General features: G+C 32.9%; 1 protein-coding gene and 1 non-coding gene across 5 annotated transcripts in view; both read right to left on the bottom strand.

Annotated features, from left to right (window-relative positions):
* The window catches only part of LOC118186179 (regulator of G protein signaling 2-like), a 325142-nt gene that overhangs the window by 16596 nt on the left and 294771 nt on the right, over positions 1-13775 (bottom strand). The window contains exon 1 of one of the 4 annotated variants that reach the window (XM_035356241.2): positions 12736-13148. The exons of the other annotated variants lie outside the window; for them this stretch is intronic. Within the exon in view, the coding sequence (XP_035212132.1) occupies positions 12736-12861 (126 nt within the window). The 5' untranslated portion in view covers positions 12862-13148. Of the gene's footprint in view, positions 1-12735; positions 13149-13775 lie in introns of those variants that run through there. 4 annotated transcript variants of the gene reach the window in all.
* TRNAT-CGU (transfer RNA threonine (anticodon CGU)) lies at positions 2909-2981 on the bottom strand. The gene has a single exon. It is a non-coding gene; the product is annotated as a tRNA-Thr (tRNA).

The raw sequence follows: 13775 nt of genomic DNA, 5'->3' as shown, positions 1-13775 counted from the left end.
ACAATAAAAGAGGCTCGTTTAATTCAAGAAAAACATATTCAGCAGTATCGATCTTTACTATTTTTGGAAGGAAAGAACATTCTTCTTATCGTCGAATGCATATTTTTCTTCCATAGTTTCCGGTATTTTCTTTGCCATCCATCTACACTTCTATCTAGTACATTTAATTGGAAATAGCTTAACATATTTTCGCTTAGTTAAAGTTTTGTTACTTTCTCTTTCGCTTTTAATTAAATATAATGAAAAATGGAACATGGTAATGTAATTAAAAATGGAAGCGTTTTTTAAAGACGACAGTTGCCAATTTCCCAGTTTCAGATTAGAAGAATATTACATATGGTATGTAACACAAACTTTTAAGAACTAATATTTAATTAACAAAATAAAAATTAATTAAGCGTAGAAGAACCAATTTTCAATTACAAATTTTTCCGAATTCGCAGCGCAGCGATTCCTCATTTCATGAATTTAAATTTTAGCATTCTACGAACTGAAGTCAAAGAATTTGTAGTGATTATTTAAATTTTCTAATAGTTATTTTTTATTTTGAAACCCTTTTAAATTCTTCTTTTACACCTACAATTCCCTGTCAGAATGAGATTTCAGTATCGCGTTTTATGTAAATAAAGTAAAACCAGTATTTAATGGGAAGTTCAGTTACTTCCATAGAACATCACAGAAGTTCTCGGTAAAGCGTGTTCTGTCTTCGGCCTACGTCGTTGCTTTAAGCTATATTAATACGTTCGGTCGTAGTCTTACGTGCCTGTTATTATTTGGCGGTGAGGTTTAACTACGGGCCAATACGGTTAGTTTGCACAGCTTCGGCTAAAGTTTAGCAGTTAGAATTAATTTAGTTCCTTATTTTCTATCTTAAGTTAGAGCCCAAGTGGAGGCTAAGCCCAAGTAGGGGCCGTCTGTGAGCGTTTCTTTGAACTGGAATTAATATTTTATAGTGGCAAGAAGACCAGCAAATAGTCACTAGACACTTCACTAAAGTTCTGGTGGACAAGGAACACATAAATTAATTAGGTCTCTCTCTCTCTCTATATATATATATATATCTGAAAGCTTTTTAAATCTTGCATTACGACCAAAAGGGACGTTTTCTTAACATTTTGTATGTTACATTTATTTATTAAATATCACGTTCTTCGCACTTAAACCACAAAATTCAGTTCAACAGCAATAGTGCAAAATATTTAAAAGAGCATATCTTTAGAATTTCCGATACAGTCTCGCGCTCTGGAGGAAAAAAACCGTACAGTGTTGCCATTGCTCGCTTTGCAATATCTGAGTTTGTTAATCAAAAATTCGTTAAAGTGTTACAAAATATGAAATCGCTAATAAAACAAATTTCAAATTAGGAATTCCAGATGTCCATATTCGATGCCCACAATGCAATATACATACATTTTATGCTGATTCTTCATTGTTTAATTTTTTAAATATAATACAGGGCTCTAATATTGGGTGGTAACAATTTAAAAAGTGACTCGACGTTTATAGTGAATCGACGCAAAATGCCAAAACAAAATTAATAATTCTTCTGGGAAAATTGGCCCTTTGGACTAAGATGAAGTTCTGAGCACTGGGCTATGTGAATCAGATAATTCGTGAATTACTGAGCAATTTTGGTAAAAATATTCAAGGCTTGAGAGTTTTGCCTAAAATCAGAGTTTGTTGCCAATCGAGTTTATCTTAATGAAGTAAATATAAGCATAAGTATATACGAGTATAAGCATAAGCATTCTCATAGTTACGTAAAATCGCATATTCCGAAACAGACTATCTGAACGAAACTTTCAGCTCATTCTTGTGAAAAAGAACTTTTTTGCTCATGCCAGTTTTAAAATTAGAAAGGATATATTATATTCATTGACGATATTGATGTTAAGGCGGGAATTATAATAAAAATATTTCTATTTCATAAGCAAACATTTCTCGTCTTCCGAAAACGTATTAAAAACTAACGTTAATTCTGTAAGAATTCACTTATGCCATATTAACGAGATCGGACACCATCCAGAAACAAATCCATTAAAAAGAATGTTATAAATTTACTATAGAATTTACTTAAACTATTATAATTATATAAACTATTATGATAACATTTTCTTACATTTACATCTTCAACTGAATGAAGAAAAAACATCATTTATGAAACGCCTAAAATATTTGCTCAGTCGGGTTTTGACGACCTTAAACCTGCTTAAAAGAAAACAAAATACCATTAAGACATCATGAAACCTGCATACTGACAGAAAAATCTAAACTCAGAGAAAAGCATCATGCTGTGGGTATTCTATAGCAAATTCTATGAAATTAACTAGAAAAGTAGAATAAAGAGCAACCAAGAAACAAAATATGTCCCGACGTTCATTAAATTCCTCTTATTTCCCTCGGTAAATATAGTTCATCGTTCTTCCTTTAATGGTTTAATATTCAACAGAATAAAAACGCGACGCATTAAGTTCTGATTAGGGTGGATCTAATAACAGTTATGTGGCTTAGTTTTATAATTCAGAGCCATTGTCAGGTCACTGGCTCCGGTGGAACATGATGCTATTTTTATCTCTAAGGAAAAATGAGCTTTCATCTCAGATTTGACTACAAAAAAGAACAGACAGTCTTTAGAATTTGTGATGACAGGGTTATAAAACTCATCTTTTCAGGCCATATGTGAGACCACGAAAGCTGGGCATATATTTATAGATGTGCATTTTTAAGGAATCGAATATTACAGGTTTCTGACCTTTTAAAATTGGAAGAAACTAAAATTAGTTCAGAAGCACTATGCGTTAAATACCGCTGTCATCAATAACATGAAACAAAGAAGGAAAATGATTATAAGGGTACCTTTGTAGAAACATTAAGTTATTTCGAAGGAAGAGATGTGAAAAATGAGCAATGCCCTCGCCGGGACTCGAACCACGGACCTCTCGAATACGCGTCGAGCGTGCTGACCACTACACCACGAAGGCATGCTAAGAAAGCGGAAGAAATACCCTATACATTTTACGCAATAGCAAAGAATAGTTTTAAAAAATACTGAAGAATTAAGAATCTTATACTTAGCAGCATTCATGACAATGAAAAAGCTTATTCATTTCGGAACAGATGTTAAGATATAAGGTACAACTGAAAGGTATAAGGTGTAAGGTACGAAACTTATTCGTTTCGGAACAGATGCTAAGGTATAAGGTATCAGTAATCAGTATCAGTAGTGGGCGAAGCCCGACCCGCCTAACCAAACAAGTTGGTCACATGGTCATGACAGGCCACGCCCATTTACGCCCATTACATTATTTTAAGGTATAAGGTTTGTTAGTTAGTTCTCAGCACTAGCCCCCAGCCGACCTAGCAAAAAAAAAAAAAAAAAAAAAAAAAAGAAAAGAAGTTCACACAACGGAAAATAACAAACTTAATAAGCATTCGGTAATGATTTCAGATCACATACAATCACACAAAACGAACATAAAAGCGGGGGGGGGGGAAGGATTTATTTAAAAAACAAAAACGTAAAGCAGATACATACATTCCAAACACTCTCGGTGAAATAGTACATAGATGTGTCGTTTCCATTTCTGTGTTTTTTCCTAAGTTTTAAAATCTTCATAAATTTTATTTTCACTTAGTTATTATTATTCAAATCTTTTTTATATTATCAAAATTCATCTTAAATTTATAAGTTAAATCAATTATTTCTGTTTTCAGTATGATATTCTGCTTTATTATATCTCGATACCAATATTCTTATTCTCATTCACAGTTTGCATAATGTCTCTTGCATAATGTCTTATTACTTTTTATTGCATTTCAATGCAATAAAAAGTAATAAGCATTACAACGATTTTACATGAAGGACTCATTTCTACAACTTCAAGTTACTTCTATTTTTTGATTCTCAACTTAAACATTTAATTTTTCTTTCCATAATCATTTGTAATCTGGAATACAATTCCAGAATCCATTATGGGTTATAAAACTAACATTTTATTACTTTTAGTTAAGACAGAAACATGATAAGTCGAAAAAAATAAAACTTTTGACAGTTCTCTCAGCTCCCAAACGTGTTGGAATTCTTTGGCATTCTAAAATAGTTAAATGTCAAACAATAGAAAATGTTACCAAGCGACGCGACAGGTATTACCCTCAATAGAGAAACTTCTGTGGTGCCTATAAATAACAACGTAATATAATATTTATAAAACAAACGTCAAGATGAATTTTCTAAACGCATTCTCAAGTTCACTCACCTGCTGCAAATTAAACTATTACATAAAGCAGTCAAAAAAAAGGCCTCTCGATTTTAAACGTATCGCGCAACAATCCGTTTACCCTCTGTCATTCTTATTACAATCGTATGTCAATTATGTAAAAGTACAAGGACAACACATGTCAGTGTGAGCCACAAATTTCACTTAAACGTCGCTTCAAAAAGCACCAAACATGGCGATCCGGTAAGAAAAACACATCAGCAAAAATAAAAATGGTGTACTCTGTTCGCTTCTATCGAACTCCTCAAACGGCAAGTGACTCAGAAAGCATTAAAACAGCCCAGTGCCATCCGCCTTCGAGTTTCCAATTCTTGCCAAAAGAAGAAAAGTTCAACTGTTGTCTCCCGGGAAGATAAACGCTAAGTAAAAGAAATTTATGGGAATTACCGGGCTCGCGTTCTTTCTCCTCTCGTTCTAAGATGACGGCCAGAAACCACGCTTGTCACTTCACTCGATTCTACCCATTATTTAGTCCGGGCGCACATTGCTGGTTACGATGCCATTTTTAAAAGCAATCGAAGAAACGTCGAATATTAAATGACTTCTGGGGGGGAGGGCAGCAGAATTCTACCTTACGAGAGAAATCAATTTATGCAGCCCCAGGGAAAGACATGGTTTGGCTGCGGTGATAAAACCACTTTACTTTAATGGAAAACGGGGCTTTGAACTCATAAAACGTGTATTCTGATTGGGTTATGTTCTAGAGTTTATATTACAATACTAAATTATGTTGGCAGCGAACTCAAGTGACATATATTCGATTTTCATAACGTTCGAATATTAAACAGTGATCGTAAAACTAAAAATGTAAATTAAGTCCAGCTACACGAGTATCTTAAATGCATACATAATATATATATAGATGATGAAATTCAGGATCTAACGATGATGATGATTAACAGCGGTTTTATACAATGAAGATGCATACACGGACGCTTGATACAGTCCATAGTTATGCAATGAGCAAATCAACAACCCTGTGTTTGGCATAGATTTCAGTCCAGACTCTATGGATTTCGAGGGCAAACAGGTACAGGTCCCTCTTCATCAGAAGGCAAATTTCATTGCTCCTGATGAAGAGAGACCTTGCAATGCTAACTTTGTTTCATTTTGGAGTCTTTCATTTTCGTAAATCAAAGAAAAGTATAAAAAATATTGGTATATACCCAAAACATTGAATAAAAGTAGTTCTTATTTCTTTGTAGGACGTGCAGGAACTATTGTGATTGCGAAAAATTTCAGGTACCATATTTCAACGGAAATATCCATTTTGACTATTTCGCTGACTGCCGTGACGAAGGACCCGGATTCGAATCTCGGAGAAGGCAAGGATGTTTGTAAATGCTTATGTCCGTGCAGCATGGGGGCATTCTAAATAAGCGGCGAGCCGAAAGTCCTCTCGAGAGGTTTATGGTAAAGGAAGAGGGTTGGGAGGCCCTTGGACCCGGCCCCTCCCCCGAGTGCTCTGCATCAAAATTGGGGCGGAATTCAAATAAATCGCACTATCACCTGTAAGGTGCTTAAGGCTGTTGCCAACGGCAGGCGAAAACTTGCACTCTTAGCCACGAGGAATTCCCTGTACTTGTGTTGACTGCAGATCAGACAAGTGAGCATGCAACAACAATTTTTAGTCCTTGTGAAAAATTAGTTCAAAATTTCTTTCTCTCTATATATTTTTAAATTTTGGGTAAGACTGGGTTAATTTTTGGGTAACTTTCAGGTACCCTTCTTTGAGTTTTTGTTAAGAAAAAGGAAAAAATGAAAAAGAGTATCTATAAACAATATTACACACAAAAAAGTCAATAATTCATATTATGCTCCCCCATTTTCAAAATCAAGCACATACTCAATTTAAAAGCGAATGATTAAACATCCACACACGCGTACACACCAAAAAGAAAAAGTAAGCAGCTAAGAAATTTACTGCTGTTTTCATCACTGTAAATGTATACTCAGAAGATGCGTTTTAATGTAAAATGACATGCGTCAAATCCGGTCAAATACTTGACCTACAAAATTGATAGCAAAGACAAAAACTGTCGAGATGTTAAAGATAGATAAAATTTATAACTTTGCTTCTAGCTAACAGAAGCCCTGCTCGATAAAAAACAAAACTTTTGAGCTGCTGTATGCACATTGTTTATTCTATTTCACTTTACTAAAAGGAAAATAATTCAGTTTTTGAGGTTTGAATAAAAAGATACTATTATTCCAACAAATAATACCGACTATCACTGTTTTTCGAAAAGCCACTTTTTAACTCCTTTTTCTAAATATGGGATTCCTATATTTATGTACAAACATTCCATTATCATCAAATCTGTATTCTTTTCAGTAGACATTTTATATTTAGTGTAAGTTTAAAAGTACGTATTTCAGTATGTATGCAAGTCCTATATTTATACTTGCACAAAAAAAGGGGGCAGTTTTATATCTCCCTTACGACTGGACCGATTGTTGAAATTTAACTTGCATTTTCCAAATTTCGAAAGAGCGATTTAGGATATACATTAGATTTATATATAGCATTATTCTAACATAGGTATTTGGATAAAAAAATCGGACTTTTTCTGAAGTAACATACAACTGTTTTCCATACTTCGATTCTACGACTTAAATTATGCGTAGATATTAAATTTTGTAATTTCTGGTGAGAAATTTATGAAGAAATTAAAAAAAAATTATCTTGGCGCAATTTTTTAGTTTGCGGCGATTCACTCGGTGAACTTAATTTATAGCAACCTAGTTTCCTTTCGTTTTTTTTTTTTTTTTCATTGTACACGAGCGGAATAAAATATCATCGTTCATACTTTTTGATAATTTTAACAAAGTACATAAACCACATTTCGCTTTATTATCGCTTATAATGAATATGCCAACGTTACATATACTTTAAGATGGTGATAAAAAGTTTACAGATCTTACAAATGTTTTTGAAAAATGTATAAAAATTGTATAAAAATACAAATTTTAAAAATAAATTTTAAAAATGGGCGAATTTTATTTGGAATGGACTCTTATTTTGAAATGTGAAAAGAATCAAATAAATTTAATAAAAAAGCGATATTAATAACATGCAAGAGCTAGATACTAATGCGATTTTTACAAAACTTGGGACTTCGGCATAATTTGAGTCGTACAATCGAAAACAATTGGTATGTTATTTCAGAAAAAGTCCGATTTTGTGTCCAAATACCTATGTTAGAATAATGCTATATATAAATCTAATATATATCCTAAGTCGCGGTTTCGAGACATGGAGAATGCAAGTTAAATTTCGACAATCGATCCAATAGAACGGGAGATATAGAACTGTTCCTTTCTTTCTTTTTTGGTTTTTTTCGGTTCATCAAATCTGTATTCTTTTCGGCAGACATTTTATATTTGGTGCAAGTATAAAAGTACGTATTTCAGTATTCGGAACAATACAAGAGAAATACATAAAGGGGTTTAATCCTAGTATACGGTTACACACGGGATTGGCGACACTATGAAGCAATAAAGAGCATTCTTCTATTCTATAAAGAGCATTATTTACAATTTTTCGGCAACGGAATTATATTTTCTATCTTTAGAAGAGGACTGGGTTCACGTTTCGACGATTTCTGCCTTCTGACAAGTTAAACACGCAGTTCGAATTCTTATTTTATTAAGTGCAAATTTAAAATCAAAGAAGCAGAAAAAAAATTCTGATAAAAAAATTGAAAATGTTCAGGTTTTATTTACGCCCAAAGGGCCTTTTTTTAACGTTTTGGTATTTGCCTAAATAGCATGTTCTTCGCACTTTAAAAATCGCACCCATAAAATTCAATCCAACAGCAATATCGCAAAATCATTTAAAAGCAGCATTTCTTTAGAATTTCCGATACACAGTCTCGCCCGCCTGGAGAAAAAAATGTTCCCCCCCCCCGTACAGCATTGCCATTTCTCGCTGTGAAATTGTTGAGTTTCTTAATCAAAAACTCATAAATGCTTTACAAAATGTGATTCGAAAGCAATATTGCAGAGTAATGTATTGAATACATCATTTCGCAATATTGATTATGGAAAGAAAATTTTAACATAGCATTTAAAAACCATTAAATCATAAATGAATTTATTATTTTTAATCAGTGAAACAAATTATATAATTTTGTTGAAAGAAGAAAATTTTGGAATAAAGAAAAGAATGATATAAAAGGATAACAAACAATTATTAAATGCTCATAGCTTTTAAAAATTATCGTCACATCGCAATTAAAAAAAATTTAAAAAGTTTTATACTACAGTTTTATAGTGGTATAAATAATTTTCTGAAAATCTAATTTACACGACTTACAAAATATGTTACCTTTATTATATTCTGGAAAGAGCTTTTATAAATAATGTGAAGGATTTTACAATTGACGAAATTTCCAAATTCTAAATTATGTTTTTGTCATTACATGTTGAATAAAAATAGCGAGGGCGCAGCGCATAAAAGTATGCGGGCGGCCAAAATCAGGGGCGGCCGGACTTTCGCAATAGCGCGCCTAAATATTTTAAATTCAATAAATTCATTGTAAGTACTTTTTATACGATTTGTCATATGTAAGGACTTAATGAGTATGAAATGAAATTATATTTATCACTGAGCATTTTTTTTTAATTTAGGGGCGGCAGTCTTTGGAAAGTACGGGGGCAGCCAATGGCCTAGGAACGGCCCTGACTACTGCCTAAACAAGAATTCCTTTTTTGTAAATGTATTTTTTTGGGGGGTTTTCAATCGATGTTTTAGTGCAGCAAAACACTACATATTCTTTAAGATGCATGTAAACATTTATTGGGGGAAAACATAATTCTGTTTTTCGGCAAATGTTTTTCGCAGTATCTTATTTAAGTGCTTTTAAAAAAGGCTTGAAATTATAAAATCTTATTAACTGTTTGTAATAAACATTTTCACTCGTAAAATGACAGCGAAATTTCCACTTTTCAACAGAAGTAAATTCAACCCTTACAATATACACCTCTTCTAAAAAATTAACCCTTATTGCACACAGATTACTCAAAAAAAAAAAAAAAAAAAAAAAAAAAAAAACTCAAGTTTTGTTTTAGGTCATATGGCAGCAAACATTTAGAAATAATTATAACATGTCTGGTCGCGTGATCTCGAAGATTAATAAGATAGATAGATATTTATTTGAGTGAACTCAAATTCCACAGACGATTATCTAAGAAATAAAGCAAGACAAATTTCATTATCAAGAGTATCGACCTAGCGGAGAAGATAAAATAACTTGGAAGATGCTGCTACAACACACGCCATCTAGTAATCATTTTCCTCGATCGAAATTCGATCGAAGAATTTGAAAGACAGGGTAAGAGCGGGCGGGATTGTGAAAGAAGAAAGGTCATGGAAAATGTTCAAAGTTTAGTAGGATACGATCCTTTTAACCATCGCCTTTTTTGCTTCCTCAAAGTTGCCGCGCTATTTTTCAAAATAACAAATAGCGAATGTCGATAAGATGCAAAATTGTCGGCTGCTATCAACATGAAACACTCCTATCGGAAAACAAAACAAAAAGAAAAAAAATTTTAGAAATAAATGAATGATTCTACTACAGTTATTTAAAGGATTGTTTTATATAAACAATGTTCCTTTATTCTGTTCCATATCTCATTAAAAACAGATGAGTTATATCATGTTTTGCACATATGTAAATAATTTTAGTGAACGCATATGTGAAATTGTAGGTTTTTATGTAGAACATATGAAATGCTTGAAAGAGAAAATGCTCTGCCAGAAAATTAACAATACACGCGCATAACATCCTTACTAATAAACTCTACAACTGTCTCAGTTTAATATTTTATGCGTCTGTCTGTAATAAGTTACGATGTTCCGAGTAAATTCCCCCAAGATTCCTTCAACATGATTCACACATGAAGCCAGCAAAACTTTCACGACAAAAATGATTCGAGTTCAACTCGGCTGTCATGTACGCGACATCAAAATCTAGTATGTCCCAGAGACATTCTGACGTCCCATAAACAAACCGCAACCGAGACAGGTGCTATTCGGAGGCTACTCGCCACGTGGCACACAAAGCGGCATCTGGCATCGGACCAGATTCCTGCTAAAAAAAGTCCCGCTTTCCTTCTCTTCCTGTCTCCTTGCGAAAGGCGCAACCCTTTGAACAGCAAATTAACGCCGTATGCGCATCCTCATCTAAATCGCAGACAGAAACTGTCCTGCACTGTTGCCAAATATAAGAAATAAATTCCAACGTAAAAAGTATAGTAAAAGATTTAATTGACAGACGAGATTTGGCAAATAAAATATAACATTCGAAAGTGAGCTTAAAAGTCCTGATCAAATCAGCAGAGCGTCCAAAAAAACTGATATTATACCAAGGATTGAAGTTAAACGAAATAAATTCAATATTAAAGATTATTAAGATAAATAGTCAAAAATAATTTCAGATGTTCCTTGAATATCGGAGTTCTGAACTAATATATATATTTTTTTGTAATGAGTAGATTCAGATATTTAGACATTTGCCACAGTTCGTAAAATTCAAACGTGAGCCTTGTGGTCTAGAAATGTATGTACATTTGAAAAATAAATGCTTGATACATTATTTAATACCGTAAAATATGCACAAATATTAAACATAAAAGCTAATTACAACAATTTTAGCTTTCATGCCCAGTGTAAAAAAATATATGCAACACCGACATATTTTTTCTTTTGCCTTTTTTTTAATTACAATAGCAGAATGAAACTTTTTTGGGGTGCATACTGGAAAAATCTATGGTATTACTGATTTAAATACCGATCACAGTTAAAGATGAATATTTTTTTATTTTTTTTTACTCTAATTTGGTTTTCTATTGAAAGATTCAAAGTGAACACGATCAGGAATTATAAGTTACAATTAAATATTTTTTAAACTTTTTGAAGTTGAAATACTATTTTGATTTTCCGTCAGACTAGTTGACAAAAAAAAAAAAAAAAAAAAAAAAAAAAAAAAAAGAGTAAATGTTAAAAGATTTTTTTTTTTTTTTTTCGGAAATTCTTGCGTGGCTGAATTTCAGGAAAGCAGATAACTCCTAGTTAAAATTGCAGTTATGAAATTTCATGTTCATATTGTAGAGACATTAGGTATTTTTTGGAGCAGGCATGATGAAAATTATGCAACCACCTTCGCCGGGAATCGAAGCACGGACTTCTGGAATACCGGCCCAGCGTGCAGAACCACTACACCACGAAGGCACGCTAGGAAGGCGGGATAAATACCTTATAATATAAGTTTTATATATTCAGTTTGAAATAAACTGTTTTATTTACTAAAAAAAACTCTTTTTTTTTTTTTTTTTATACGTTTCAAATAAATTTAATTTAGGAGGTATACGTACAAATTTAATTTAAGTGTGAAATGTGAAATATCTTTATTGAGCTTTAATAAAGCTTCTTATAAAATGCGGATTTAATACACGTTCACGCATAATACAACATATTTCGCAATTAGTTAACAATAAATACTTTTAGAAAACTAAATTTCTGATAACCAACAAAGCCGTTGCTTTAACAACAACGAATAGAATATTCTAGGTCAAGGGTGGCCAGAGTGCGGCTTGCGAGCCTGATACGGCTCTCGTAGGCAATTTGTGAGGCTCATTACGCATATAAAATATATGTATGAAATATGGTAAACTAAAACTATTCAGTGTCCAAAAATAAGTAATTAATTAGTTTAGACTCTTTTTACACAGTTATCAGGGATTTCTTTCTATTTGAAACCTCCTCTACTACTTCTATAATGATGTAACTATGAACTTGTGGCTTTTAGAAAATCTAGATGCGGCTCTCGAACATTCCTGAATTCAAACGTACTGACATGAAGTTGGCCAACCCTGTATTATAACTTATATTCTGATAATAAAAATGGTAACCAATTTTTAATCCAACATTTTATATGTGCGCATATTTAACACAAAGACCTAATAAGTTATGAAAATGGCAAAATATTTTTTTTAAATATTTCTATTCAGTAATTGAAAAATAATGATTGTAAAATGTAGTGGTGGTAGAAAAAAATTTTTAGTTCCGTAAGATGGTACACGGTAGTCAAAAGTTTGAGAACGCTGCCCTTAGACCATTCATAGTCGGTGACTTAGCAGAGGAATCATTAGCAAGAACATTTTTATTATCGATTTGGTATTATGTTATTGAGGATCTTCGTGAATTTCATTAAATATGTATATATTTATACGAAGTGCTAATACAGCTACAACACAATGCTATATTTACGATGAAATAGATGAAAAAAACGTCTTGTATTGAGGGAATTAAATTTGAAACAGGTGCATAAAACTAGTCGTATTAAATTTGATGAGCTACCGTAATTAATTAGTTGACTTTAATTAATTAATTAATTGACATTATCATTTGTTTAATGGTTAATTAAGTTTGTCTTTTGAAATGATATTTTCTTACCTGCATACTTGATGCCAAGTACACGAATAACTCCGTCAACATCGTAGAGAGATAAGATAGTTTTGACCACAACTTTCTAGAGTCGAATACTTTTTTAAAAAGCACCAAACTCATTGTCTTCTGCATACGAGAGCTTACATCCTCTGCGTCCTCTGAGAAACACGGAGAAAAATCCCAAGTAATCAACTAGCCGTGAAGTAACCGAGAGACGATGAGTTGCTTATATTCCTCAGATCTACGTAACGAGTTGAAAAATACCAGAGATGTGTTGTCGACTTCGAAGGCCTTGTAACTGAGAGGTCCAAAACTCTTATCACAGATACATCACAGAGGAAAAGGAGTCTTTGCATTTAATGCTCATTTCATTTTTATTTCTGCACTCTCCGATCAACGTTGATTTAGTTACATATTTAGTCACAACTGCCTTGGAAGCTCTGGCAGGCATCCAGCATGATTTGGATCCCAAGATTCCCAGCAATACGCGTAAATTTAGTAGAGAGCAAAGGTCATCTGTGACACAAAATATGGTGCCTGTTGGTGGAATTGATGTACAGCGTGAATTCTGGTTGTTCCCAGTTAAAATCTCGGTTGTGGTCTTGCGCTTGCTAAACTGCCAGATTAAAAAAACTACATTGTTGGCTTGAAATGTTTACGATCCGGTCCATTCGGGTTATTTCTTTCTCAGAAATTTTAATGGTTACCCGTTCTTCCGCAACGGGGGTTTTTCAGCTGGAGATGAACGTATAAGAGACCGTTTTATTTAGCCAGCAGTATTGCAGAATGGAAAAATACATTTAATAATTTAATGCACATTTAATGCAATAAGATTAAGGCTTAAAAGTGCTGAGAATAATAGGAAATGATTAAGAAAGTGGATGATTTTAAGGAACATTATCAAGTGGTAAAATGTCTTGGACTCTGTGCCGCGTCGTTGCATGGGATAATTTAATAATTAATTCCAGAATAGATTAAGCATATCGTTGTTCACAATAATAAAAAAAGACGACATCATCAACGTTAATACGTTTTTGTTTAAATTT

Source organism: Stegodyphus dumicola, chromosome 9 (assembly GCF_044657685.1).
Source record: "Stegodyphus dumicola isolate Sdum_Otavi_A_Nest chromosome 9, ASM4465768v1".
In the NCBI taxonomy this organism is placed as follows: Eukaryota; Metazoa; Arthropoda; class Arachnida; order Araneae; family Eresidae; genus Stegodyphus; species Stegodyphus dumicola.
Note: the sequence above shows the minus strand (reverse complement) of the source record. Positions and strands in the feature narration are given on the sequence as shown.